The following is a 26,001-nucleotide window of genomic DNA, read 5'->3' on the forward strand; positions in this document are numbered from 1 at the left end:
CCCAGTGAGCCTCCTTGGATCGGGGTAACAGTGGTCGTGGGGCAGCGTGGAAAGACCTTCTGAGACTGCCCCCCTCAACACACGTGCACAGCTCGGGAACCCCCAAACCACACGGTCCGGGCAGGGGCCACTCGGTGCTGAGCACCCGGCATCTGACCCTGCCACCGCCTGTGCAGCCTCCCGAGACAGAAAAGGGGCTCGCACGGAGTCAGCGCACAGGACTTTATAAACAGCGGCCAACGCCTGCCCACCTCCACCAGGCTGGCACCCTCAGCTGAGGCAGAGAGCAGCCTGGGCGCCCACCGCCCGACAGTCACCGACAAGCCCGCCTGGCAAAAGCCCCTCAGCCTCGGCCTCCTTCCTCAGCTGCCTCCCAAAGGGGCCCGAGCTGGGGCTGGGGCAGGCAGGGGGGCGTTGGGGTGGCTGTACCCTCCTCTGCAGAGGGGACAAGAGCAGAAGCCCAGCGCTTGCTGGACAGGCCAGGGAGCAGCGCGTCAGTGCTTGAGGGGTGAGTCCAGGCCCTGGGGATGGGACAACGCGGGTGACGCCAGGGCCCCGGGGCCGCGGGAGAAGCCTTTGTTCTTGCCAAGGCGGCTGCAGGCTGGAGGCTTCGCATTGCCGGGTCCGGGGCTGGGGCTGGGGGAGCCGGCGATCGCCGGCCCGAGGCCCTGGCGAGCGGAGGTCTTTCCCAAGAGCTCCTTGAACACGGAGTCCATGGTCTGTGTCACGGCCTAGAGGAGAGAAGAGAAAGGGAGGGCATCTGTTGGGAGCCGCCCCACCTGCCCTGCCCGGTTTCTCTTCTGTCACTTTCGGCGTGGCTGTCACAGCTGCCTCTGGGGACAACAATTCCTCAGCTCAGCCCTGAAGCGGGGACCCCTTCGGTCGAGGCCCAGATCTCCCCTCTTCCTCTCATACCCACTGTCTCCCTGGCCTCCCGGACGGTGCCCACCCGCACCCCACCCGGCCCTGCCCGCCGCACGCCTCCCCTGGGGTCTCCCGGCTGCCCTACCCCACCCTTACCCCTTGGCTCCGGCCCCTCGGGCATTTGCGTCTGTGTGGCCCAGCTCCCTGCCTTGCCCCCGGACTCCTAGGCCTGGCCACGGGGCCACAGCTGGCACGCAGCCAGTCCCCGCTCTCACCTTGTCTACCTCCACGTATCGCTCTGGGGAGGTGGGGACCAAGCAGTGCCGCCTGTGCCCAGCGGGACCCCCGGGTGTGCCCAGAGGGGCGTCAGGTGGGGCGCATGGCTCTGGCCTGCAGGGGACGGACAGTGAGCCTGGCGGCACCTCCTCCCGTGCCAGGGCACGGCCAAGGCAGGGGGAACAGCAAGGCTGGCCCGGTGGGTCGCTCCTGCCCTCCTCTGGCGTCCCTCAGCCGGACGGCCCTCCCCCACCGGGCCCCTGTCCACGCGGCCACAGTCAGACCCCCGCCCCTTCTGACCAGGCGTGGCACTCGGCTCCCCAACCGCAGTGCTCAGGCCGAGGTGAGCGAGGGGGGCCACCACGGCGAGTCCTCCCGAGGAACCACCTTTTCCTTGCTCACCGGTGGGCAAATTCTGTGGCCGGGAGGACACCTGGACTGCTCAGCAGCTCCCCCGTAGCCTGTGGCCCCTGGCCGGCGGCGTGCTTCTCTGCACTGGGGTCAGAGAGACAGCCTGTTGGGAGCGCCCATTCCGGGGGCAGGCCCCGGGGGGCCGGCGGGCTGGGGAAGCGGGGACTCGGGGCAGGGGACGAGCCGAAAAGCTGGCTGAGCGAGAGGCGGCCCACTCACCCTGCGGGCAGCGTGATGTACTTGTGCGGGATGAGTCCCCGGGTGCCCGCGCGCTCGCCCCGCCACCAGTCGCCTGAGGCCCGCTCGAGCAGCCGCAGCACATCCCCGCGCTGGAAGCTCAGCTCCTGGGCCGTGCGGCCCGTGTAGGCGAAGCAGGCCACGGCCTCCACGGCCCCCTCCAGGTCTGGGGAGAAAAGGGGGTCCGAGCTGGGAGGCGGAGCAGGCGGGCGCCCAGGAGGCCGGGCCCTCCTCGTCTCGCAGCTCCCTCACTCACCGTCCTCCTGGGCCGGGGTCCCTGCTTCCAGCTCCGGCTCATTCTCCCCCGCCAGGCCCTCCAGGTGGGCGTCCCTGAGGTCAGAGGGAGGCGTCTGAGTAGGTGAGGGGGTTCCCCGGTGCTCGGCCCCCGAGCCGGGCCCGCCAAGAGCCTACCCCAGGCAGCTGGTAGAAGGCGGTGCCATGCACTTCTCATAGACGGGGCCGGGCACCAGGCTCACGGGCGGGAAAACCCGCGATGGCTGCACGATGAGCGTCTGCACCAGCTGGTTCACCCGGCCCTGCAGGGCCACCGGGTCCTGCCCCGCGGGCACAGGCAGCAGTGTCGGCCCAAAGCACACGGCCAGGTTGTAGGGGTCCATCATGTTCTCGTCGCTGTACTGAGCCAGGCTGGGGAGCACACACGGGTCACGGGCAGGGAGCTCCCCGCCCGGTGTCCCCTGCACCCCCACGGGCAGCCCTCCTCGTCCCCTAAGCAGCACTCACTGGTTGAGGAAGGTGAAAAGGTAACGCAGGACCACCAGCACGGGTCTGGGCAGCCGGGCCAGCAGTTGGCTCACGAGCTCCACCCGCTCCGCCACGGCCTCCAGCTCTGTGGCCCAGGCCACCGCCCGAGGAGAGGAGCGCGTGAGTGTGACCACGGCCACCGGAGAGCGGCCCCTGCCCCCCACCCCCCAGCCGGCCTCAGGCCCCGGCCTCACCTGCAGAAGCCAGCAGGTCCGCGAACAGGTCCGGCGGGAAGAGCGGGGGGTCCAGGCTCCGGAAGTAGAGCTTCAGCACCCCAGCCACGGAGTCCAGGTCGTGGGCCGTACAGCCTTCCACCAGCGGGTCCTCCCCTGAGGGTGACCGAGGGAGCAGAAGGCCGATCGCAGCGGCTCTAGCTAGCCCCCACGCCCACCCCATCCTGCCGGTCCCTACCTCTCTCGAAAGCGTCGCGGATCTCTGAGACCCGGAGCTGGGCACCTGACACCCGGAAGATGCCCTCGTGCTGCAGGCCTGAGGGAGGATGAGAGCGGACGGGCGCTGAGTCCCGCCCCCCACCCCGCCAGGCTCCGGTGCCGGGTGCCGGGCGCCAGGCCGGCAGTAGGAGGGCCCGGGGGTGGCTTACCATTCAGGTTAATGAAGCGGACACAGCTCTCCACCACCAGGGGCACGGGCTGGCCTGAGCTCTGGGAACAGAGAGGGTGTTCACGTCACTGTCCCTCCTTGTCATCTGCTCACTTGTATTTGCTCTTAACGATCCATTATGGCTATCGGCAACGACGTGTGGCACGCGGTTTGTGAGAGTCGCTCCCACGTGTCTGATATCCCTGGGGCCATTCTAGGCCTTACACTGTTTGCTGCTTAAAGTTGGCCGGTAAAAGTGCAACCAGATTCTCTACGTTGACCTGGAATCAGGTGACATTGCAAAACTCAAATTTGTTCACTTAAGTAGCCCCCTGCTTCTTTTCAATACGTACAAAGTGCATCATCACGTCATAAAAAAGGCTAGTGCTGTTTCTTCTTTTCAGACCTTTCTCGCCTCCCTCATTTCACTTTCTAGGGTCCCCAGTACCGTGCTAGCCAGAAGTGGGGCTTGTGGGCTCAACTCGTTGCGCATCCCCGCCCGAGGCTTTCTGTAGGTGGCTGATACTAGTGAAAGATGTTCCCTTCCATCAGTGGAGGCCGGACAAGGCCCATCCAAGAAGGGACAGTTGACCGGTCATCGGCAACGGAGGACACGGGAGCCCCGGGCTGGACAGAAACCAACATGCAGGGGAGGGCCTGAGCACAGCTGCACTGTGAGGCAGGGCCAGTACCTGGATAAACTTCTCCATGTCTCCCCCGAAGAGTTTCTGGTTATACTGGGAGCTGGGGCGGGGCTGGCGGCTCTTCTGGAGTTTTCTCTGTGTGTACTGGGTCCTGGGGGGCAACGGAAGCTGGCTCGGAGGGGAGGGGGCATGGAGAACAGGATGTCCCGCCCCCTAGCCGAGGCAAACGGGGCCCTGGAGCCCGCGAGGTATTCCAGAACCCGATGGGCAAAGTGGAAAATTGAAGCCGTGGGACAATGCGCAGCAGAGGTGGGCCGCAAGGAGGCGGGGTGCGGACACTGAAGCCTGGCCCCCGCGGCACAGCAACTCCTCCGAAGCAGCCCCGAGTGAAGCACTCACCGAGACGCCTCCCACTCCTCCTTGTCACCTGGGGAGGAGAAAACATTGCTGTGCGTCTTGGGCCAGCAGGTCCTCAATGCACCGCACAGAGAAAGGCATGGCCCGAAGGTCAAGGGTGGTGGCCAGATAGGGACCGGGACCCTTGCCCGGCTAGCCCCTGCATGCCGACCAACCTCTCCGGGCAGAGAGGAACGTGGGCTGGCTGGGGTTCCCAGGCAGGAAGGCTGAGGGCAGGTGCCACTCCTGGCCCTGGGGGTGGGGAGGAAGCGGCCAAGGGCCGGACGGGGACCCACCTCGCTGAATGGCCTCCTGCAGTTTCTCATGCTTGGCCTGCAGCTTGGCGAGGATGCTTCGTCCACTCAGGTACTCCTGGAGCTTCTGGGAAGCCCCGAGAAGAGCCCAGAGTTGTAATCCCTGCTCCGGGCCCTTCCAGCGCCCTGCCTCTGCCCCTGCCCCTGCGCCCCCGGGGCCACACCGTGATGTAGAAGGTCTCAGTCTCCTGCTGCTGGCCCCGCCTCCGGCCAGCCTGCCGAGAACCCGGATCCGAGCTGGTGGACTTGAGGGACTCGGTGGAGGGGCTGGCTTGGAAAGAGTCGAGCACGTCCCCATCTTCCGACGCCACCACCTCCAGTAAGGCCTGCAGCGTGGCCTTCAGAGTCTTGCTCACCTAAGGAGAGGACGGCACCAGGGGAGGAAGCAATGGGGCACAACCGAGGGACAGGAAGTCCAAGTCAGAAGGGAAGGGGAGGGGAGGCCATGGCCACCTGGCTCCACGTCTTCAGTCCCGAGTCCCCACCGGAGCGCGCATACCTCCTCCGTCTCGATGGTCTGTCGGTCCAGGCGGCTCTGGATATTCTGGGCCCTGGGCAGGATCTCGTCCCGCAGTTCTATTTCCACCTGGATCTCAGCCACCTGTGTGGGGCAGCGTCCAGGGCACTGAGGGCTGAGCCTGGGGACAGAAAGCTCAGACGTGGAAGTGGGGCTGGGCAGTGGGCGCGAGGGAGGCATGCACGTTTCCTCTGCCTCGGCGGCTGCTGTCCAGAACCACCGATCCACGCGCCGTGATACATCCGCTCCGGAAGACGCTAAGGGCCCCTCCCCAAGAGACAGGAGCACACATGTGTGAAGACGCTGGGGGCAGCACTCCTTGTAACAGCCCCCAGACAGGAGCAGCCCGAGCATGTACCGGCAGATGAAAGGGTAAGCAAGTGTGTCACATCCGTACAGTGTAATGTCACTCAAGCCACAAAAACGAACGATGTCCTGGCTGCCCCACGCTATGATGCAGGTGAGCCCGGAAGACATTCTGGTAAGTGAAAGAAGCCAGACAGAAAAGGCACACGTCGTATGCTTCCGTGTGCATACAATTCCAGAAGAGGCAAATCCACAGAGACAGAAAGCAGATGAGCAAGGGGCGCCTGGGTGGCTCAGTCGGTTGAGCGTCCGACTCTTGATTTCAGCTCAGGTCACGATCTCATAGTTTGCGAGTTCGAGCCCCGTGTCAGGCTCTGCGCTGGCGGTACAGACCTGCTTGGGATTCTCTCTCCCCCTCTCTTTCTGCCCCTACCCTGCTCTCTTGCATACTCTCTCTCCCCAAAATAAATAAACATTTAAAAAAAAAAACACATCATAAAGAGAATGGAAAGTTACACAGTGAGATGAGTGGGTGCCAGGGACTGGGGAGTGACTGCTTAATGAGTCCAAGGTTTCTTTTTAGGAGTGAACGTGTTTTGGAAGGAGATAGTGGTGATGGTTGCGTAACTCTGCATATATTCTAGAACCCACTGAATTGCACACTTTAAATGGGTAGATGACATGGTATGCGGCTCATACCTCAATAAAGCAGTTCATTATTTCTTTAAGTTTATTTATTTTGAGACAGGGCAGTGGGGAGCAGAGAGAGAGGGAGACAGAGAGAATGTCAGGCAATCCTCTGCACTGTCAGCACTGAGCCCAATGCGGGGCTCAAAGTCATGAGCCATGAGATCGTGACCTGAGCCGAAGTCGGACGCTCAACCGACTGAGCCACCCAGGCACCCCCTGGAAGAGATTTGCACACTTGTGTTCACTGCAGGAGGACTCACAGCAACCAAAAGGAGGAACCAACCCAAGTGTCTATCAACGGATGAATTGATAAGCAAAATGTGATCTGTCCACAGAATATAACATTATTCAGCCTTAAAAAGAAAGGAGGGGCTCAGTCCTGGGTGGCTCAGTCCATTAAGCGTCCGACTTTGGCTCAGGTCATGATCTCACCATTCATGAGTTCAAGCCCCACGTCAGGCTCGGTGCTGACAGCTCAGAGCCTGAAGCCTGCTTCAGATTCTGTGTCCCCCTCTCTCTGTTCCTCCCCTGCTCGCACTCTGTCTCTCTCTCTCTCTCTCTCTCAAAAATAAATAAAGATTAAAAAAAATTAAAAAAGAAAAAAAAAGAAAGGAGATCCTAGGTGGCTCAGTCGCTTAAGCACCAGGCTCTTGATTTTGGCTTAGGTCACGATCGCACAGTTCATGGAATCGAGCCCCAAATTGTACTCTGCAGAGACAACACAGAGCCTCCTTGGGATTCTCGGCCTCTCTCTCTCTGTCCCTCCCCAGCTCGAGCTCTTTCTCTCTCTCTCAAAATAAACATTTAAAAGAAAGAAAGAAAGAAAGAAAGAAAGAAAGAAAGAAAGAAAGAAAAAAAAGAAAGAAAGAAAGGTAGGGCACCTGAGTGGCTCAGTCAGTTGGGCGTCCTACTTGGGCTCAGGTCATGATCTCATGGTTCATGAGTTCAGGCCCCATATTGGACTCACTGCTGACAATGCAGAGTTCGCTTCAGATCCTCTGTTCCCCTCTCTCTGCTCCTCCCCCGCTTGTGCTCTCTCTCAAAAAAAAAAGGAAGGAGTTGCTGTCACAGGCTACAACATGGATGAACCTTGAGGACACTATGCTGAATGAAACCAGCAAGTCACAATAGACAAATACAGTATGATTTCACTTGTGTGAGTGATCTAGAGTAGTCTAGAGCTAGACCTAAATTCACAGAGACAGGAAGTAGGATGGTGGGCACGGAGGGGGGGGTTGGGGAAGGGGGAGTTAGTGTCTAATCAGGACAGAGTGTGGTTTGGGAAGATGGAAAAGTTCTGGAGACATGAGTTCCAGCCCCACATTGGGTGTAGAAATTATTTAAAAATACACACACACACACACACACACACACACATTTAAAGTGGTAAATTTCATGTATATTTTACCATAAAAATAAAATTAAAAAAGTCTCTTCAGGCCCTAGGGAACACTGACGTTAGAAGACCCTCGCTCAAACCCATACAATTAGCAGCAAACTAGAGATCTGCCCTCTAGAAAGGATAAATCAGAGGGATTCTGGACTTAGGGACAGTAGTCACTGCCAAAGAAGGGGACAAAACTTCCTAGTGATGAGAAAGAATAAAGCAGCCACTGCCATCTGGAGCTGCCCAGATGGGACTGGGTGTTATCCTACTGAACATAAGGAATGTCACAGAGCATCAACATCACACAAGGTCCCTCTGTGACCACGATAGGGGAAGACCAAAGCAAGACCACCCCATCATGACATGTGAGGGCAGACCAAAACAAGAACTCTGTCCCAGCCACAAAAATGGCCAAACCTCCCTCTGTTTGGGCTACTGCGAGTAACGGCTGCCTTCGCGTCCCTTCATCCCCCACCCCACCCCCACCTCTTGCCTCCCAGATAAGATTTATGAACACCTCCGATCAGAGTTACCCCTGCTTCTTCACAGTATCTAGGCCAGAGCTGAGTCCCTCCCCCAAATCCCCTAAACTCAGCCCCAGTCCTACTGACCCTTTCTAGCACCCTCTTACCAGGACACCTGCCAACTCCCCACCATGGAGGTCTCCCTCAAAGTAATGGTCTGAGTCCCTGAGGGGAAGCCCTCTGTTGACAAGCTCTGTTTGTGCACATCACATATCTTTAAAAAAAAAATTTTTTTTATTATTTATTTTTGAGAGAGCGCAGGTCGGGGAGGGGCAGAGAAAGAGGCAGACAGAATCCCAAGCAGGCCCCAAGCTGTCGGCACAGAGCGCACCTCAGGGCTTGAACTCACGAACCGTGAGATCATGACTCGAGCTGAAACCAAGAGTGGACGCTTAACCCACTGAGCATGTCAACTACCTAATCCACCCCTCAGTGCTTCCTCTTAAATATGAACTGATGGCCAAGAATTGGCAGCCATGTGAGGGAAGCTCTAAAATGAAAGAGAAAGATGAAAGCAAGCTTTTTTAAAAACTGCAAGAACAAAGAAATTGCAGGGAGCAGAGAAAAATGTCAAGAAAACAAAAATGAACATTTCAGAATGATTGGAGATGATATTATATCCGTGAAACAAGAACAAAGGGTTATTTTAAATTGGAATTTGGACAACAAAACAGAACTCTTAGAAACAAAAACTGTGAAAGTAGATTGTTTTAAAAAGTCAACGAGGGGTTGAAGAAATCACTAAGGAAGCAGAATTAAAAGGAATAGAGGTTGGGGAATAGGAAAGAGAAAAGATAAGAAAATTAGAGAACCAACCCATGGAGTCCAGCAACCAGTTACAAGAATTCCTGAAAGTGAGAGAAAAGTTAAGAAGTTAAGTTAAAAAGTTAAGAAGAGGAAGTGATCGAAGGGATAATATGAGCCCCAAACCTAAGGACACACGATTTTACAGTGACAGCACCCAGCAGTTGTCCAGCAGGGAGAAGGAAACAGGATCCCCAAAGAACATCATTGTACAATTTTACAAGGGGGGAAGAGACTCCTAAAAGCTTCGGGGAGAAAACTTGCAGGCCACACACAAGTATCAGAAATCAGAATGGCATTGGGTTTCTCACCTAAGCACTGAAATCCTAGAGCGATGCCCTTACCAGTCTAAGGGGAAAATTATTTTCAACTCTGAATTCTATATCCAGCTAAACTACCAATCGATTTCAAGGATAGAATCCAGGCATTTTCAGACAAGCAGAGTCACAGATTGCCCGCGGGGGCAGGGGGGGGGGGGGCGGAGGAGGGCAGAGGGTGAGGAGAGGGTGGCGGGGCTGAGCACTAGCCGGCCCTGGGAGGAAGTCGGTAGAAAAGCAACTAGCAGGCTGCTGTGAAGTTGAACACAGGGAGGGCAGCCCCAGAAGCAACAGCCAGAACACTGGGAGGTGGCTGTTTCTGGGGAGTGGAATCGGGAACAGAAAGGGTGAGTCAGAGAACTGCTATGTGGCATCGTAAGCCTTGAGTAACATTTGACTTTTTCAACTGTGACTCGGGTCAAAATACAGAGTAAAAAGCTAACAGCTCCGTGTAACCCCAGGCCGTTCAGTGCCCTCCAGGATAAACTGGTAGAGGAAAAAATAGCTCAGAGACCAAGGAAAAGACGCTAGCTATATTCTACTGCTGCTTTGGTTCATTTCCCCTCAACCTTGAATTACGAAATGTCAAAGCATGCAGAACATCTGGAAGAGGAGTATATGGACAGCCATATGCCCACCTAGTACCTGTGTCAACCTGGTGATCTTTTTGCTGTGTTTGTCCTGGTGCGGACGCATGCGTTCATTGGCTGAACTGCAGAAGTGAGCGGCACAAGTTTGCTCGCTTCAAACGCAAGTGGCCAAACTTACGGGGAGCCTCGTTTGCCTCGAGGACATTGAATGAGGGCTGAGCAATCAGCTGCGTGCAGGAGTTGCGACTCCCGAGCCAAGTGGAACTCATCTGACTGGACCACTGTGACAACAGAGACCAGAGAGCACAGAGCCCTTTGCCTCGCTGCTTGGCGCATGAGGGGCAGGCGCCGTGACCCTCACCTCATCTCCCTCGTGGGGCTGGTAGTCGAAACGCAGCGGGGGACAGAAGGCGACTGCGTGCACCTCCAGAACCTTGGCCTTGTCCCCTGGAGGATCTAGGGCCTCCACTGCCTCTTCCAGGCTGCCGAGACCCTGCATCTGGGAGGCCTGGGTGCGGGTCTCGGCAGCCGTGTAGCTCCGGAGCACCTGGCCCAGGGCTAAGTGGAATCCTGTGTCACAGCACTGGGGAGGAAGCAAGAACGCGGCTCAGGGTGGGCCCCGGGGCACGGGGCACCGGGCGCAGCCTGCCCGCCTGGCACTCACATCCATGAGATCCAAGACGTCGTGCAAGTAGTAGTTGCTGACGGCAGCATTGACGCTGGCCAGGCTGAGCAGGTACTCGTTGCGAGCCTTTGTGCACTTGACTTTATGCTCCAAGAACTTGGCCTGACGCTGCTCAAGACCGCACAAGTACACCAGGGTCACCTACTCGGCCAGCCGGCCCCCATCTCAGGCCTTCCCTGGGATCTCCACCTCCACACCCCATCTGCGTGCAGACCTCTGCCCCTGATGTCCCACAGGGCCCTCAAACGAATGGCCCAGAAGTCGCAATGTCCTCCCCTGCCCCACCCCGTGACGCATGAACTCGGGCCGGCAACCCCAGGTGCGCCTCAGCTCCTCCTGGCTCGGGGCCTCCCCATCCTTTCAGGGGCCACCTCAAACGCTCTCTCCCCGCACGTTGGCCAATCACCCATGCCACGCGTCCTCTTGCCCCTCTGCAACCTGCTGGCACCGTGCGAGGCCGGGTGGCTGGGTGGGCAGACAGCCTCGGGAGCACCAAAGCTCTCCTGACTCCAGCTGGGTAGGGGAGAGCTGGGAGCACAGGGCAGACTGTTCTCCTGCCCCCGCGTCTACCACCCCAGCTTGAGGAGCTGTCCAAAGCCAGGAGAGCTGACCAGAGCTCCGTGGCTGTCCTCTCCCCAGTCCGACGTTCCCCATCCACACACCACCTCCCGGCAGGCCCCAGTGAGGGCCAGGGACTCGCAGGGACAAAGGCCAGAACCGGAGCCTTCGAAGACGGGCGCCCTCCAGACCCACCTTCTCCACCAGCCGCCCTCCCTTCTTGAGGGAGCTCTTGCGGACAGGGCCCGCCTCATTGGTGGCCGTGGAGGCGGTGGCGGCGGCGCGGCCCGCCCGCTTCTCCTCTTGCCGCTCCGCCTCCCGGAGCTTGGCCTCAGCATTGACGCTCTCCATGTGGTACACGTGGTACGTCTTCTTGGCCTGCAGGGAGGAGCGAGGCCAAGCCGCCCTGCTGAAGGCCACGGCCACAGCCAGGCCGCCCCGTCCTCCCCCCCCACCCCCACCCGGGGCCATCTGGGATTCAGACCCGGGAGGTAGCCAATCCCGCGTGAGCGCTCAGCCTAACCACCCTGTGCCCAGAGCAGAGAGAGAGGGCTGTGCTCTCAGTCCCCAAACCCCAGGTCTGTCCCGGCCTCTCGATCCTCTGATCCTTGAGCCCGGCTTGGGGAGATGTGATATGATGGCTTCCCTGTGCCCGGGGGCGGGCCCTGCCCTGTCCTCACCGTCTGAAGCTCCGACACCACCTCCAGGAGCTCCTCCTGCAGCTGCTGCTCCAGATCCTTGGTCTGAGGACGAGAATGTGACCACAGCACTGCCCCAGCACAGCAGCTGCAGACCCGGGGGCGGGGGGGGGGGGGGGGGGTTGCTGACAGCGGCACTCAAGGCTCCACCTGGCTCCCCGGGCCTGGCGCCCAGCCCACCCGGCCCCGCCCCCCTAGACCCTGAGGCCGTCCACACCTCCCTTGCTGCGTGCCGGGCCGGGGCGAAGGCCTTACCTTCTTGACTATGCGCCCCACATCCTCCGCGATGTGACTCAGGCGCTGGGCCAGGGGCCCGGCCAGCACCTCGCTGAGGGTGGCGCTCTCCCGGCTCTGCTGCCGCGTATGCTGCAGCAACACGGCCCAGCAGTGCAGGGGCGACAGCAGGGACGGCTCCTTCCTGGGGCAGAGGGGCACTCAGACCGGGAGCGGGGGGGAGGCGGGCTTCGGGCTCTACCGTGGCCACCCCACCCCTCGAGTACCCACCGGAAGCTTTGGTGCTCCCGGCCGCCGCCCCCCAGGCGGCCGCCTCGGCTGGAGAAGCGCTCGGCCAGTTTGTCCAGGCCCCGGGAGTACTCCAGCTCCACCTCGGCGCGCCGCCGCATGAACTCGGCCAGCTCCTGCAGCAGGTCCCGCCGCAGCTCGCCCTGCAGCTCCAGGCAGCGCAGCTGCTCGCTCAGCTGCCAGCGCATCTCTGCGAGGGACCGTGGCTCAGGCCCGGCCACGGCCTGAGCGCCCCCCCCCCATCGTGGCTGCCCCCCCAGACGGAGGAGGAGGGGAAGGACACTGGCCCCCCGGCGGGGGGCACGCTGGGCTCAGGGCAGTCCGGGGTGGGGAGGGGGAAGGGGCCTCTGGGCTAAGGCTAAAGGGAACCAGCCAGGCCCAAGCAGTTGAAGAACAGGAAGGCTGTTGCGGGCAGACGGGCAGCGGGGCCGATACGGAGTGGTGGGAACCTGTCGCGACGGTGGGAACCCACAGCTGCCCCAGTGCCATCTGGCCCTGTCCCTAGCCAGGTGCCTTTCAACTGGGCTTCTCGTCACTCCGTGGTTCCTGGAAAGCCCCTGAGCTGTGCGTCCTGCCACTTCCTGCCCTTCGGGAGCCCCGGACCCCAGGCAGGGTGGCGGCCGCGCCGGGGCAAGGCTGCCGTGGCGCTCTGCCGAACCTGCGGCGAACTTGTGGCCACCAGTGGCCTCAGTGGCCGGGAAGCGTGCCCTTGGCCCCTCACGGGGAAAGGGCAGCCCCCTCGGCGGGGCCAATGGCCAGAGCAAGCTGGCTGGGGCTGACAAGGGAAAGGGACTGAGGGAGTTGGCCTGCTTCCGGTCTCCAGTTTCCACCCCCGGCACCCACCCACAGGGCACCCCACCCCCACCTCCTGGCAGAGGCGCCACGCCCAGGGCCCCCACACCGCTGGCTTTTGACACCTTATCGCGGGCTTGATTTGGCAACACTGCTCTCGCCACGAAAGCAAAGATCCGCCTGAATGACACACTTAACCTGCTACAAACACCTTCTGCCACCCACCGGGCGCCCAGGTGGGCATGGGGGCTCCCGGGTCACAAGTCCCGGCCCGGGCTTCAGGCAAAAGGGTCGCCCACTTATTTATCTCCGTCCGTGTGCCCAGGGAGGGACATTAATCGATTTCTCCATTCCACAGAATGTTGATTACATACCCAGTCTGTGCCAGGCATGTTCCAGACGCGGAGACAGTGTGACAGAGGGCTGACCAAGTGCTTGCCCTCACAAAGCCAGGATGGGAAAGGGGGTGCAGATCACAAGGGGCCACACACATACTAGAACGTCCAGGAGCACGGGGTGCTGAGAAGGCAAACCCAGCAAGGTGAGAGCAGAGCTGGAGGTGAGGGCAGGGAGGGGTCCTTCTAGAGGGGGGCCAGGAGCTGAAGGAGGTGACACAGGGGGCGTGGGCCGTTGGAACCAGGGTGGCTGGAGCAAGCCGTGGGCACACGCAGATGGCACAGGGCCCGTGGTCAGGGAAGGACTTCCAGCCAGTCACCGAGAGGGAGAGGAGACACAGCAGCCGAGCACCACGGTCCGGCTCCCCCTGGGCTGCCATGGGGAGGCCAGGCAGAGGTCAGGTGACCTCTCCGGTGGTGGAGAGAAAGTGCCCAGCTCCAGTGGCAGCTCCAGAGCTGCTCTAGGCAGAAGACAGCGAGGCCTCAGACCAGGGAGCAGGTGAGGGAGGAGGTGAGAAGCAGCAGGGGCCCAGGTCCACTGAAGAAACTGCCCTGCAAACAGCTCAGTGCCTGTCCTCCTTGCATTTGTGTCCTGCCAGTGACTTCCCAGGGGCCGTGGGCGTGGCGCCGCCTCCGTGGGTACCGCTTGCCAGCATCCCCATCTCCTTGTCTGCTCTCCCTTTAGAGAAGGTGTCTTTCTTTCTTTCTTTCTTTCTTTCTTTCTTTCTTTCTTTCTTTCTTTTAATTTTTATTTATTTGAGAGAGAGGGAGAATGAGCAGGGAAGGAGCAGAGAGAGAGGGAGACCCAGAGTCCGAAGCAGGCTCCAGGCTCCAAGCTGTCGGCACAGAGCCCGACACGGGGCTCGAACCCACGAACCAAGAGATCATGACTTGGGCCGAACTCAGATGGTGGGGGGGGTGCTTCCTGACAGGAAAGCCGCTGCAGAGCAGGGCAGGGCTGAGTGACCCAGTCCACTCACACCCTCTGAGGCCGGGCTCCAGCGGCTGGCTCTCCGCTCCAGGCGCCAGGGGGAGCGGGCTCTATGCCACCTGCAATCTGGGGATTCGTCACCGAATCAGGGCAACATTTTTGAGATCAAAGTGAATCTCATTTCATTCCAAGAAAGATCTGAAATGTCCCCACTCACCTCACCTTCCTCTGGTGTCTGCCCCGCCCTCCCAGAGCACCAGGTCCCTGGAGACCAATTACAACCGAACAGTGCTGAACAAAACAGCACGCCAGCCGGCTTCATTTTTTCTTCAGGGCAGCCGTGCCTCGGTTAGATACGCTGGTTGTGTCGAGTAGACCGGGGACTGAGCATCACCTGAACGCAGCGAGCTGGTGCCCAGTCCCCGGCCTCGGCCGGCACTCTCCAGCTCTCAGATCTCAGCTCAAATGCACTCATCATCAACCCTTTCCCGACCTCCTCCCAATCTAGCTCTGGCCCTCCTCCCACCCCCTTCCTCCACCTCTGCGCTCTCCCCTTTTAGAGTGGCCAGCATCATTCTGGAACCCAATCGTGTTAGAGGACGTTTGCTGTCTGAGGGCAGGGACTGGTTCTCTTTTGCTCAGCGCTGTATTCCCAGGGCCTGGGACAGAAAAGCTGCGTGCAAAACAGCTGTGGAAAGGAAGGATGGAATCCACATAGGCCTGAATTGCAGAGCTGAGCCTCAGGCCCCACCAGCACTTCCTGTGAGCAAGGCATACGGTCTCACTTCTGCTGACCGAAACCACGACTGTGCTGACCTTTCACAATTTAGGGTGTCAAGACAGTGATCCTGTTTTTTTTTTCAGCATGGTAAAAAGTTTTTTGGGGGGGAGGATGGGTTTACAAGCTAAAGTCACTGGAGGCCTTGCTCAAATACCCAATTTTTCAGTGTGAATTAACCGACCCATATTTGCTGACTGAAGAGTTTCCAAAGCCCTTCAGCCTCCTGACGTTTTGGGGAAACGGGTTGGGGGGTCATTCTCTCCACCTGCCGAGCTGGCACGCCCTGCAAAGTCACCTCAAGTTGGCTCCGGGCAGCAAGAGCTACCAGAGGGGAGGACCCAGGCACACTTTGGTGGAAACGGCTCTCACTGGTTAATTGTGGTGGAACCTGCATCTCTGGGTTGGAAGGAATTTCAAAGGTCATCTCCGTGTCCCTCGGAGGAACCGTGACCGTGTGCAAGGCACTTCTCCCTGAGGTTCGGTTTCCTTCGTCGGGAAAACAGAGCGATTGAGAGTCATATATGGAGGGTCACACATCTGAAGACACGGGGAAATTTTAGGGCCCCAACTTGGATTGCTACCTGCTTTCCTTCGCAAGAGTCACGGTGCCCTGAGTAAGACCGACAGCAAATTTGCAAAGCTGATTTGCATGAGATTTGCACAAAGTGTTTCTCAGAACCCAAGGAAGTCCACCCTCAGAAGGCTTCGAAGCTGGCCCCGCTATATCTCTAAGTGCCGGTTTCATCCTCAGACAGCGGCCCTCAACTCTGAGCCACCTCGGTGCCCACCAGAGGGCCAAAAACTGGTTTCAAGGCAAAGCCATCACTACTCCAGCCACCTAGGCACGCAGACTCCCTTACCTCGGCCTCCCCAGCAAAACTGAGGTGTTCGATTTCACTGTGGCTAGAATGCCACTTTCAAGGGGCCCCCTTCCCTCCTCGGGCTCCTTGGGTGAGGTGCAGGGGGACCCAAGGAGGGCAGAGCGACCAAAGGAAGGGAGGGAAGAAGGAAGGGGGAACAGCCCGCGGTTGAGGCCAAGGGGAGGCGGAGAGGCGGGCAAGAGGCTCGGGCTCCCTCCCTCAACCCCCTCCGGAGGTCGCGGGGGGGGGGGGGGGGGGGGGGGGGGGGTGGGGGGGGGGCCGGGGAGCGGAGCAGCGGGCCCTGGGCCAGCGGCGGGACTTTTCCGGGTCTCCGCAAGGGAACCGGGCCGGCAGCGCCCAGCGCCCTCTCACCTTTGACTTGCGCCTCATACTCGGCCTGCGGCCCCCGCTCCCGGCGCAGCTTCCCATGCGCGGCCATGGCTTCCGGGCGGCCGCGCCGTCGAGCCCCGCTGCTCCCACGCGGCCGCGAGCGGGCCGGGCGCCGGGACCTGGGGCTCTGCAGCCAGCACCCTGCTCTGGCTCCGCCTCGCCCCGCCCCTCCCCCTCCCCACGGCTCCCGGGGCGGGGCGCCCCCCCCTCCCCTGCCTGGCGCCACCCGCGAGGGGTTCCTGCCTGGCAGGGTCCCGCTACGGCTGGACCTTGCTGCCCCCTCGTGCTGAGCGCTGGGCACACACCTGGGCTGCCCGTGCCCAATGCTCAGCTGCCAGGCAGCCAGGGCCAGTGTGAGGGCCTCAACGTTCCAGGAAGCTGGCAGCCCCCAGAAGCTGTCTGCTCACCGCGGCCCAACCACACCCTTCACAGCACGGCCCCGGGGCCCTCAATGCCGGTGGGCAGCGCTACCGTAGCTGCTCCGGGCCCTGGACGCCCCTGGGTCACCTGCTTCCCCCAGACTCCCAGGACATCAGATGGGACCTACCCATCTCCACCGCCAGCCCTGAGAGATAAGTGTATGCCTGGAGAGGCTGGTGGGAAGTTCCCAGGGTGGGTGGGGGAAGGAAAGTCAGCGCCAGAGAACAGAACCTCGGCCATTGTTCCCTCGGGCCCCCCCCCCCCGCCCTTGTTTTGAGGAGAGCAGGGTTTGGCTAAGGTTCCCCTTCAGCTCAACCCCATAGGGAGGAACAAGCCTCATTTCCCCATAGGTAGTTACCACTTCCTACCACTTCCTGCTGCCGGAAGACACTCTTGTGCGTCCCCCACCCCAGCTTGCACCTGCCCTGTTTTAGGCTTGGGGCTGGCGGGGTTCAGCCGTCCTCTTCCCCCCTCAGAGCAAGGCCTTAGCAAGCCTGAGGGCAAATCTTGGGGCCTCCCTTCTCCGGGAGTGCTGGAGTTTCCCTCTACCCCTCTCTACCAACTGGAAGCCCAAGGGCAACAGAGTTTCTCCAGTAAATTGGGAAGGCAGGGTGCAGGTGGCAGTTGACAAACCGGAGTAGACAATGGTCTCCAGTTGGGAGGGAGGGAAATCCCCAGGGTAAAGATGGTGGGAGAGGGGCGAGGCAGTGAGGCTCCAGACTTGTGCCCGGGGAGGCAGGCCTGTAGGCACCAGGGCAAGGAGTCCAGGCACGCATGTGTGTGCATGGATGTCAAAGTCAGGCTGTGTGCAAATGTGGGCACATATGACCTCGACCTACAGCTCTGGGAGGAAGGGGAGGCTGTGCAGGTACTTCCCGCCTTTAAACTATGAGCAGTTCTTTTGCCCAGAAGGGGAAAACATACCTCCTCAGCTCCCTGCCCACCCACCCCAACTCCCGCCCAGTACCCAGGACCTTCTCTAAGACACCACGTGTCCATGGGGTCTGGGGCCGGAAGCCCTGGGAGCCGGCCAGACACCAGCAGGCCAGGACCTGGGCTCCCAGCAGCCGGTCTCAGCAGTACCACTGTTTGAGTCCTCCTACGAGGCAGGCGAGCCCCGTCCACAGGCATGCACGGGCACTCCCACCCCCAAACCTGCTCCTGTGTCAGGGACCCATACCCTCATCAGCTAACCCCAACACACCTCGCCCCCTACGCTCCATCTGAGCCCTGACTGGTCCCTCAATGTCCCTCACCCACGCAGCAGAGCCATGCACGGAGCTCAAGCCCACAGGAAACTGCTGTGAACTGGCTTCAGCCCCTACTTTCAAATAGATGGACCAGAAGGAGATGAAATCAACGGGGAGACTGTTACAGCTATCCGCGTCAGAGCGAGAATACACAAGGGCATGAATCAGGCAGTGGAGGTCCCATATGAAGATGCTGTGAGGCCCCTATTTTCCTACAAGCCTGCTTTCCAGAAGTGTAAGAATGGGGGTTTCAGGGGCACCTGGGGGGTGCAGTCGGCTGAGCGTCTGACTTTGGCTACAGTCATGATCTCACCACGCGGGAGTTCGAGCCCCACATCGGGCTCTCAGCTATCAGTGTGGAGTGCGCTCCAGTTCCTGTCTCCCTCTCCCTCTCTCTCTCTGGCCCTCCCCAGCTCGTACTTTCGGTCTCAAAAATAAATAAAAACAAGGGTGCCTGGGTGGCTCAGTCAGCTGAGTGTCTGACTTCAGCTTAGGTCATGATCTTATGGTCTGTGAGTTGGAGCCCCACATCAGACTCTGTGCCGGCAACTCAGAGCCTGGAGCCTGCTTAGGATTCTGCGTCTCCCTCTCTCTCTGCCCCTCCCCTGTTCACATTCTGTCTCTCTCTCTCTCTCAAAAATAAACATTAAAAAAATTTTTTTAATAAAAAAAATAGAATGCGGGCTTCAGAGGGGCGCCTGGCTGGCTCAGTCGGAAGAGCATGCAACTCGTGATCTCAGGGTAGTGAGTTCAAGCCCCACGTTGGGCGTAGAGATTACTAAAAGAATGAGAAAAATAATTTTGGGGTGCCCAGGTGGCTCTGTCAATTGGGCGTCAGACTCTTGGTTTCGGCTCAGGTCATGATCTCCGGGTTGGTGAGTTCAAGCCACGCCTCAGCTTCCAGCTGACGGTGTGAAGCCTACTTGGGATTCTCTTTCTCTCCCTCTCTTCCCCTTCCCTAACTCATGCTTGCTCAAGCTCTCTCTCAAGATAAATAAACTTAAAAAAAAAAAAGTTTGGGGGCTTCAAGGGTCAAGGTTGTGCACCCGGTCTGTGTACAGGTTCATCGCTTGGGGAGTCGTCCCCGGAGCCCAACCCTAGGCACACAGCGAGGAGGTAAGGCGGAGGGGCGGGGGGGGGGGGGGGGGGGGGGGGGCGGCTTTGCCTCCCTCGGCCTTCCAGCCTCAGCTCGGCTCCGCAAGCCGGCACAGAGGCGGCCCCTCCCAGAGGCGGGCGCTGCAGAGACGCGGGAAGTGCTGGGCCCCAAGGGCCACTCGGGCCTGCGGCTTCCCCTCTCCCCTCCCCGCCCCCGCCGCGGCCCCCACCTCCGCCCAGGAAATCCGACCGCCTGGGGGCAGCCCAGCGTCTACTCGCCGCCGGGGACGCAGGGCGCGGAGGGCAGAGGGCGGTCCAGGTCCCTAGGGGCGGGCCCAGGGAGGGAGGAGAGCGCAGCTCGGCGCCGTGGGAGCGTCCGCGGGCTCCCTCCCACCCGCGCCGGGGCGCGGCCGTCGCAGCGCGCATGCCCGTCCCGCCGCGGGAAGTCCGGCCCCGCCGCCGCCCGACCAGTCAGAAGCCCTGGGAAAGAAGCCCGCCGCGGCTTGCGAAGCGGAAGGGACTGACGCCAGACGCGCGGGGCGGGGCGGGGCCCCGCCTCCCGACCCTACGGCGAGCGGGCGAGCCGGCGGGCTTGCGCAGGCGCACTGTTCCGCCCTCCCCCTCTCTAGTCGCCGCTTCTCAGGCGGCCTGCGGGTCACGTGCCAGGCGCCGGCCAAAGAGAGAACCGAGCTCCCGCCGCCCGCTGGCGAATTACTCAGCCTAGCAGGGGCGCGGCGGACCATCTGCAGTGGCAGGCGCGTGAAGTATGGTGACAGCTCTGGAGTGTTGGGCTCCGCTGGGAGGTGGGCAGCCCGGGCACGGCCTGGCCAGGGACTAACAGCAGCAAGTGATAGTGCCGCCGCCAGAGGGAAGGACAGGGACAGAGGCACAGGAGCAAATCTTAGGGTTGGAGTAAAGCCATGAAAAACGGAGGACTTACGGAAACAGACCCAGAAATGCAGAGCACAAACTGCTGGTTGCCAGAGAGGAGGGGATGGGCGGGAAGGGCCAAACGGGGGAAAGGGAGTGGGAGATCCAGGCTTCTAGTTCCGAAGCGAGGAAGTCAGGGACTAAAAGGCGCAGCCTAGGGAAGATAGACAGTGGTACTGTGACAGCACTGTATGGCGACACATGGTAGCTGTGCTTGTGAGCACAGCGTAATGTATACACTTGTGGAGTCACTGTTGTACGCCTGAAATTAATGTAACATTTGCCAACCACAATAAAAAAAAAAAAAAAGAGGGCTTATATTCTCCAGGAAATGATATGATCCATTTGTGAAAACCCAGAGGGGCGCCTGGGGGGGGGGGGGCTCAGTGGATCTAGCGTCTCTTGATTTCAGCTCAGGTCATGATCTCAGGGTTCACGGGTTCCAGCCCTGAGTCGGTTCTGCACTTACAGCATGGAGCCTGCTTAGGATTCACTCTCTCCCTCTCTGCTCCTCCCGTGCTCACGCTATCCCCTGCCTCTCAAAAATAAACATTAAAAAAATCATAGAATACACAACACAAAGAGGGAAATAAACCCTGGACTATAGTTAATAACGTTTGGATATTGGCTCATCAACTGTAACAAAAACAACATTTAATACAAAATATTAATAATAGGGGAAACCGGGGGGTGGGGGGAGAGGCGACAAGGGAACTGCACTGCCAGCTCAGTTTTGTATACCTAACACTCTACTAACAATAGTCTATTTACTTGCAAATTAAAGCTTAGGTTATGGAGTACATTCCACAGGAGTTATGGTGGTGGTAGGTGGTCAGTGGTCGAACACACAGGACTTGCCAACCTTCTGGATGGCAGGGGAGGGAGGAATCCAGCACAGTTGCCAGGGCTCAGGGCATTACCAGGTAGGGCAGCAACAGAGAAGCCCAGTGAGCAGCTGGACTTTACGCATCAGGAGCCCGGCAAGGGAGCAGTAGAGCAGGGCTCAGAAGGCAGAGCGCCTGCCTCCCCGGCAGGGACTGGCTTCCAGAAGTCCGGGGTCTCCCTTCCCTGGACCCATAGGGGCCGAGAGCCATCAGACTTGGGAGCCCCGCCTCCAAACCCCCGACAGAGCTCTTTCCTTCTACTTGGGCTTGGCAGGACGCACCACGCCAAAAGGCTTTGAGGTCCACATCCCGGGACACAGAGGGACCGGGGAGAGGCAGCCCCCGCCCCCAAGGTGCACACTAGCACACGTGAACTCCCCAAGGCCACTGGGTGAAGTTTATTGTGAAACCTTGAGGGGCGAGGACAGGACGGGCAGGTCGGGGTGGGGAGAGGAGCAAGTGCAGGCTCTAGGAGGCAGAGTCGGAGGCCTCTGAGCTGTCCTTGACGTCGGTGCTCTCTGTGGTCTCGCTGACCTCGCTCAGATCCTTGCTGTCACCACCACTATCCTCAGCAGCCAGGCCCTTGTCCTCACGACAGGCCTCTCCCGAGCTTGGAAGCGAGTTGCCCCTGCTCTCCACCTTGTTCTCGATGGAGCCCAGCACCACGTGCCTGCCCTTCTCCTTCAGCTCCAGGTGTCGCCTCAGCTGCCGCCAGGAGCCCAGGAAGAGGCAGGAGGAAGGAGACAGGTCTGAGTCTCCAGACCACAGAGACCCCCTTCTGCCACCCAAGCCAGGGGTGAGGGCAGCCTGCAGGACTGAGTCAGAAGACCCGGGTGGAGTCCTGGCTCTGCCCTCTGTGGACCTGTTTCCCGTCCCACAGAGTGAGGGTGCATGTGCCTCCCCCACGGGGTCTGCTGCAAAGCCTGTTGAACGGCCCTGGCCCCCGAGGAGGCTGGGGCAGGCCCCTGACCTCCTCAGCCCAGCTGTCTTACTCCTGAGCCTTGGGGACCCTAGTTCTCAGTACACTGAGGGACCTCCTCCCTCACCTCTCACATCATGCCTCAGGCGGTACAAGCTTCGGGAGAGCATGCGATCTTGGGGCGATAGGGGCCCAGCCCCCCACCTGTCAGCTGAAGAAACTGAGGCGAACGGGGCCGTGACTCCCGGCAACACAGCCGCCAAGGCTGGCACGAATCCATGTCGCCTCTGGCCACAGAGGGCTTCCTACCGTCTCAGCACCCCGGTCCAGAGCTGCCCCTGACCTCCAGCAGGGCCTCCTATGCTTTGCCTTGCTTTTCCTCATCTGTGAGGACTGTGGCCCTGGCCCCACAGGACACTTACCTCGTCAGCCATCTGGGTGAGGTCCCGCTTCATCGCGTATGCATCTTCCCCATCTGCGTAGTATTTGGGTTCCACTTCGCTGATCCTGGGGGCAGGAGGTGGAGAAAAGGACGACCCAGATCAGGGGACAAATTCTCACCCTTCCGGCATCATATGCTAGTGGGGCAGGGTATCTGTTTTCCCCCAAAGGGCCCTTTCGGAGACAGCAAGCCCCGTTTCCAACGTGGCCTTCCCTTTGCGCCGTCCAGCAGTAAGCGGTAAGCAGCGTCCAGCGCCTTTACCCCCCTGGGGCCTGCCCCTGTCCTGTGTCCCTCATCTGGCTTCCAAGGATCTGTTTCTGTGCTTTCTTGTGAACTGAAGCCCTGGATTCAGCCATCCCCTCCCCCCCATGCCCGGTTCCGTGTCACTTACTGAACAAGGCTGATTCCCGGGCCTGGCAATTAGAACTGAGGAGGAGGGGCGCTGTGGCCGCGGGTCCGGACAGCCACCACCAGGCCATGCGGCCCCTGCTCTGAGCAGCTCAGGGGCCAAGGCTGCACGGGGAGGTGTGTGTGCATACTCGGGGACCTTGCCACTGGAAGGGGCACTGGACTTGACGGCCTAGGAGAGCCCTGCCGGCCCCGAGACCGTGGGATTGCTGGCCACCAGAGACATCTGTGTCCAGGTCAAAGATCCCTCCTTGGATGCCCTTCCCAATAGTCCCTCTTTATCCACCACCAAGCTGAAACTGAATGCCGTCTCAGTGGGCCCTCCAGCCCAGCCTCACTTTCAAGTAGCTTTTGCTACCGTGTCCTGCACACATCATTTCCCTGCCAGGCTTTCTCTGTCCCGTGCCAGGCATAGAGAGACTCCCACGTCCCTGAGTGGACCTGCCCTCATCCACCAGGTCACCCAGGGCTCTAGATCCCTCCACTGCTCTTGCCGATATCCCTACCTGTCTGGATGTGCTTAGGTTTCTGTAGCGCCACGTTCTCCTTTCTCCTGGTCCTGCTTAGATGCTTCTAGGTGCCAGCTCACCACGAGTGCTGCACCTTGGCTTGTCCTCATGTCCTGGGCCCTCATCTCTACTCCTGAACCTTTACCCAAACACCTGTGTGCTCTTCACCTAGCCCCCGCCAGCGTCAGGCGACACAGCAAGCCACACCACTCTCCCGCCTCACAACACACCTCGAGCAAACTCCAGCAGGCAGGTGCCGGCACCACAGACACTGGAGTCCGCAGCCTGCTCCCCACCTCAGCTGACTCCAGGTCTGTCCTCCAGCCACCCCCATCCTCCCGCCTGGAAGGCGGCTCAGCCCACCTCAGCCGTCTGGATGCGCCAGAGCTGGGACCACCCCATTCCATTAGAAAAATCTGGAGCTACTTACTGAAAGTTGAGGGTGTTGGAATAGAGGTGCAGGGCGGCCCGGTTACTGCAGGGGAACAAGGAACTGCTAAGCTGAGCAGACTCGGCCACACAGGGACAGCGCATCCGGGTCCTCCGCCTCCCCCTCCACCCCCCTCCCCAGATCTCCACACGCCAGGGCACCCCAGGACCCCCATCAAGACATTATCTCCTCCCCCACCCCCCTCCCTCCCTCGGTCCTGGCTTCCACCTCTTCCTGACATGCAGGGAGACGTATTTGGCGTTGAAGTTCTCTATCATGGCTCGGGAGGCCTGGTCCATCAGCTTCTGTGCCAGGCCGAGGCGCCGGTGGGAACGCTTCACAGCCTGATGGGAGAGGGCAGGGGACCTCGAGGGCTGCCCCAGGCAAGCCCACCTCCACCCCTGCCGCCACCCCGGCCGAGCCCCACGCACCAGTGAGGTGATGTGTCCGTGGGGCACATCATCCGGGTCCTCCTCCCTACAGCAAGAAGAAAGGAGAGGCTAGAGAGAAGCCTGGTGCAGGTACGCTCAGCGCCCCACGGCCCCAGCGTGTGCCCAGAGCAGGAGCACCAAGTCCTCTGGTGGCTCCACCGTTCCCCCAGACCCAGGGTGGGCTACAGCTGAGACTCTCAAAACCCCTCGTGCAGCCAAAAGACAGGCGCGGTGTCAATGGAGTTCAATGGAAATCCTGATCGTGCTAGAAAGAAATGAGCTATCGAGCCATGAAGAGACGTGGGGAAACTTTCAACGCATAGGACTTTGGTGAAAGAAGCCAGTTTGAAAAGGCTCCATACTGTAGGATTCCAGTCATAGGACTTTCTGGAAAAGGCAAAACTACAGAGACAGGAAGTAAGTGTATCAGTGGCTGCCATGGAGCGGGGGGAGGGGGGACAGAGATGAGAAATGCAGTAACACCCAAGATTTTTAGAGCAGTGAAACTCCTTCTGATTCTGTAAAGGCAGGTAGATATGGGTTGTTATACATTTGTCCAAATCCACAGAAGGCTACCGTGCGAACAGTGAACCCTAATATAAAGTATAGACTGTAGTAAAAATGTAGCAAGACTGGTCCATCAGCCGTCACCAACGTACTGCAAGATGTTAACGATCCAGAAAACTAGGGGGCAGATGGCAGGAGGTACACGGGAACTCTCTACACTTTCCACCGGACTTTTTGTAAACCCAAAACTGAACTAAAAAAGTCTCTTGATTAATTAAAACAAGAAAAAGCAACCCACGCAGACCCAGCAGGCACATGTTGATGCCCACCCCCCAAATCCACGCCCCACCCCAAACTCTGGCATAGGGTTTCTGTCTCCTTCCTTCGTGACTCACATTTTGGCGAGGACGTACCCCACAATCTTCCCATTCTCATCCTCTGCGATGTAAGAGAGCTAGGTAGGTGACAGGGAGGAGACAGAAGTCAGAAAAGGACCTCCTGTCAGAGCTGGAGGAGGCCTCGGCAGACACTTGGTCCCGCTGCCAGCCTGTCACTGTGTGCACGACAGGAACCGAACGGGTGGCAAGTTCAGTGACAGCTCCTGACCTCCCGCGCCAGTGGCTTGGTTTCCTTCGGCACACCCCACTGCCGGTGCTCCGAAATCTGCCCCTGTTGGGTTTCCCTGGGTCTGCCCCGCCCCCCCCGCGTCCCCCCGCCAACCGCAAAGTGCAGGGACACGCACCTGGGGCCAGGAGAGGCCGTGGTAGAAGTAGTACTTCATCTGGTAGTTCTCGGGCAGGCACAAGAGATTGCAGTGCTGCATGTTCATCAGGTCCTCCGGCTGCGGGGCGGGAAGGCCACGGGCTGTGGTGACTCAGGAGGCCTCGGCCACGTTAGAACCCTGCTCCCTGTCTACTCACCGACCCCCACCCCCGCAGGGCTGGGCGGGCGCCGCGACTATCTGTCTGCACAGGCGCTGCGCACTGCCGCTGTGCAAAGATCATCTGTTCCGGGAATGGACCTGCGCGCCGGGAGGCTCCGGGACACCATCCGACGGAGCCCCGACATCCCTGTTCCGGCAGGTCCACCCCACCGGGACGGTGGCCTTCACCTGTCCGTGCCCTGCGGCCGCAGGCACGCGGGGCTGCCGGCCCGGGGCTCGGCCGGACCCCTCGGGAGCATGCGCACGCGGCCACCGGGCCCGCACCCACGCGGCGCGGACAGCCTCCCTCCCCAGCCCCTCACCCTCGCATTGCGGATGTTCATAACGGCGGCGGGGCTCGCGGCTCCCAGCGGATCGGAAACGCGCAGTCAGCTGCCGCCGCGCTCCAAGGCGACGCCTGGGCGGCCAGGCCGGGGCTGGGGCTGGGGCTGGAGCTGGGTCTCCGGGCTCGCGGGGGTGGCGGCGGAAGGGGCGGCGCGCGCCGGGCCCGGCCAAGGGCCGGAAGTGCGCGCCGCCGAACCCGCCCTCGTGGCCGCTCGGCCAATGCGTGGGGTGGGCCGCCACGAGGGCGGGGCGCGCCCG

At 60.3% G+C, this 26,001-nt stretch overlaps 2 protein-coding genes across 4 annotated transcripts; both read right to left on the minus strand.

Annotated features, from left to right (window-relative positions):
• Positions 1-208: 208 nt before the first annotated feature.
• On the minus strand, positions 209-16,395 carry ARHGAP4 (Rho GTPase activating protein 4). 3 transcript variants are annotated; one of them, XM_049644474.1, is made up of 22 exons: positions 16,234-16,389; positions 12,085-12,292; positions 11,836-11,998; positions 11,563-11,625; positions 11,078-11,260; positions 10,304-10,432; positions 10,001-10,222; positions 5,004-5,105; positions 4,669-4,860; positions 4,487-4,571; positions 4,194-4,221; positions 3,843-3,945; positions 3,152-3,212; positions 2,962-3,039; positions 2,745-2,879; positions 2,530-2,635; positions 2,200-2,433; positions 2,045-2,118; positions 1,771-1,954; positions 1,543-1,635; positions 1,140-1,254; positions 209-731 (listed from the first exon to the last, which is right to left on the minus strand). In XM_049644474.1, the coding sequence occupies exons 1-22, from the start codon at positions 16,298-16,300 to the stop codon at positions 495-497; spliced, it is 2,862 nt and encodes a 953-aa protein (XP_049500431.1). In that variant the 5' UTR covers positions 16,301-16,389; the 3' UTR covers positions 209-494. The 3 variants fall into 3 exon arrangements, with proteins under 3 accessions (XP_049500431.1, XP_049500432.1, XP_049500433.1); XM_049644475.1 differs by lacking the exon at positions 1,543-1,635; XM_049644476.1 differs by lacking the exon at positions 1,140-1,254 and having other exon boundaries at positions 638-731; positions 16,234-16,395.
• A 4,891-nt stretch (positions 16,396-21,286) lies between these two features.
• On the minus strand, positions 21,287-25,894 carry NAA10 (N-alpha-acetyltransferase 10, NatA catalytic subunit). Its single transcript, XM_049644477.1, has 8 exons — positions 25,722-25,894; positions 25,219-25,317; positions 24,872-24,930; positions 23,970-24,015; positions 23,767-23,882; positions 23,539-23,583; positions 22,172-22,256; positions 21,287-21,535 (listed from the first exon to the last, which is right to left on the minus strand). The coding sequence occupies exons 1-8, from the start codon at positions 25,740-25,742 to the stop codon at positions 21,299-21,301; spliced, it is 708 nt and encodes a 235-aa protein (XP_049500434.1). The 5' UTR covers positions 25,743-25,894; the 3' UTR covers positions 21,287-21,298.
• Between the last annotated feature and the right edge of the window lie 107 nt (positions 25,895-26,001).

This window comes from Panthera uncia, chromosome X (genome assembly GCF_023721935.1).
Source record: "Panthera uncia isolate 11264 chromosome X, Puncia_PCG_1.0, whole genome shotgun sequence".
NCBI lineage: Eukaryota > Metazoa > Chordata > Mammalia > Carnivora > Felidae > Panthera > Panthera uncia.

Excerpts from the sequence above, each read along its gene's own strand:
- ARHGAP4 (XM_049644474.1), bottom strand. The coding sequence starts at position 16,300 with ATGGCCGCGCATGGGAAGCTGCGCCGGGAGCGGGGGCCGCAGGCCGAG. Across the intron at positions 11,999-12,084 it reads CGGGAGCACCAAAGCTTCCG|GAAGGAGCCGTCCCTGCTGT; the intron begins GTGGGTACTCGA and ends CCTCTGCCCCAG. Across the intron at positions 1,255-1,542 it reads GCCACAGAATTTGCCCACCG|GCCAGAGCCATGCGCCCCAC; the intron begins GTGAGCAAGGAA and ends CGTCCCCTGCAG.
- NAA10 (XM_049644477.1), bottom strand. The coding sequence starts at position 25,742 with ATGAACATCCGCAATGCGAGG. Across the intron at positions 25,318-25,721 it reads TGAACATCCGCAATGCGAGG|CCGGAGGACCTGATGAACAT; the intron begins GTGAGGGGCTGG and ends CCCGCCCCGCAG. Across the intron at positions 22,257-23,538 it reads TCCAACACCCTCAACTTTCA|GATCAGCGAAGTGGAACCCA; the intron begins GTAAGTAGCTCC and ends TCCTGCCCCCAG.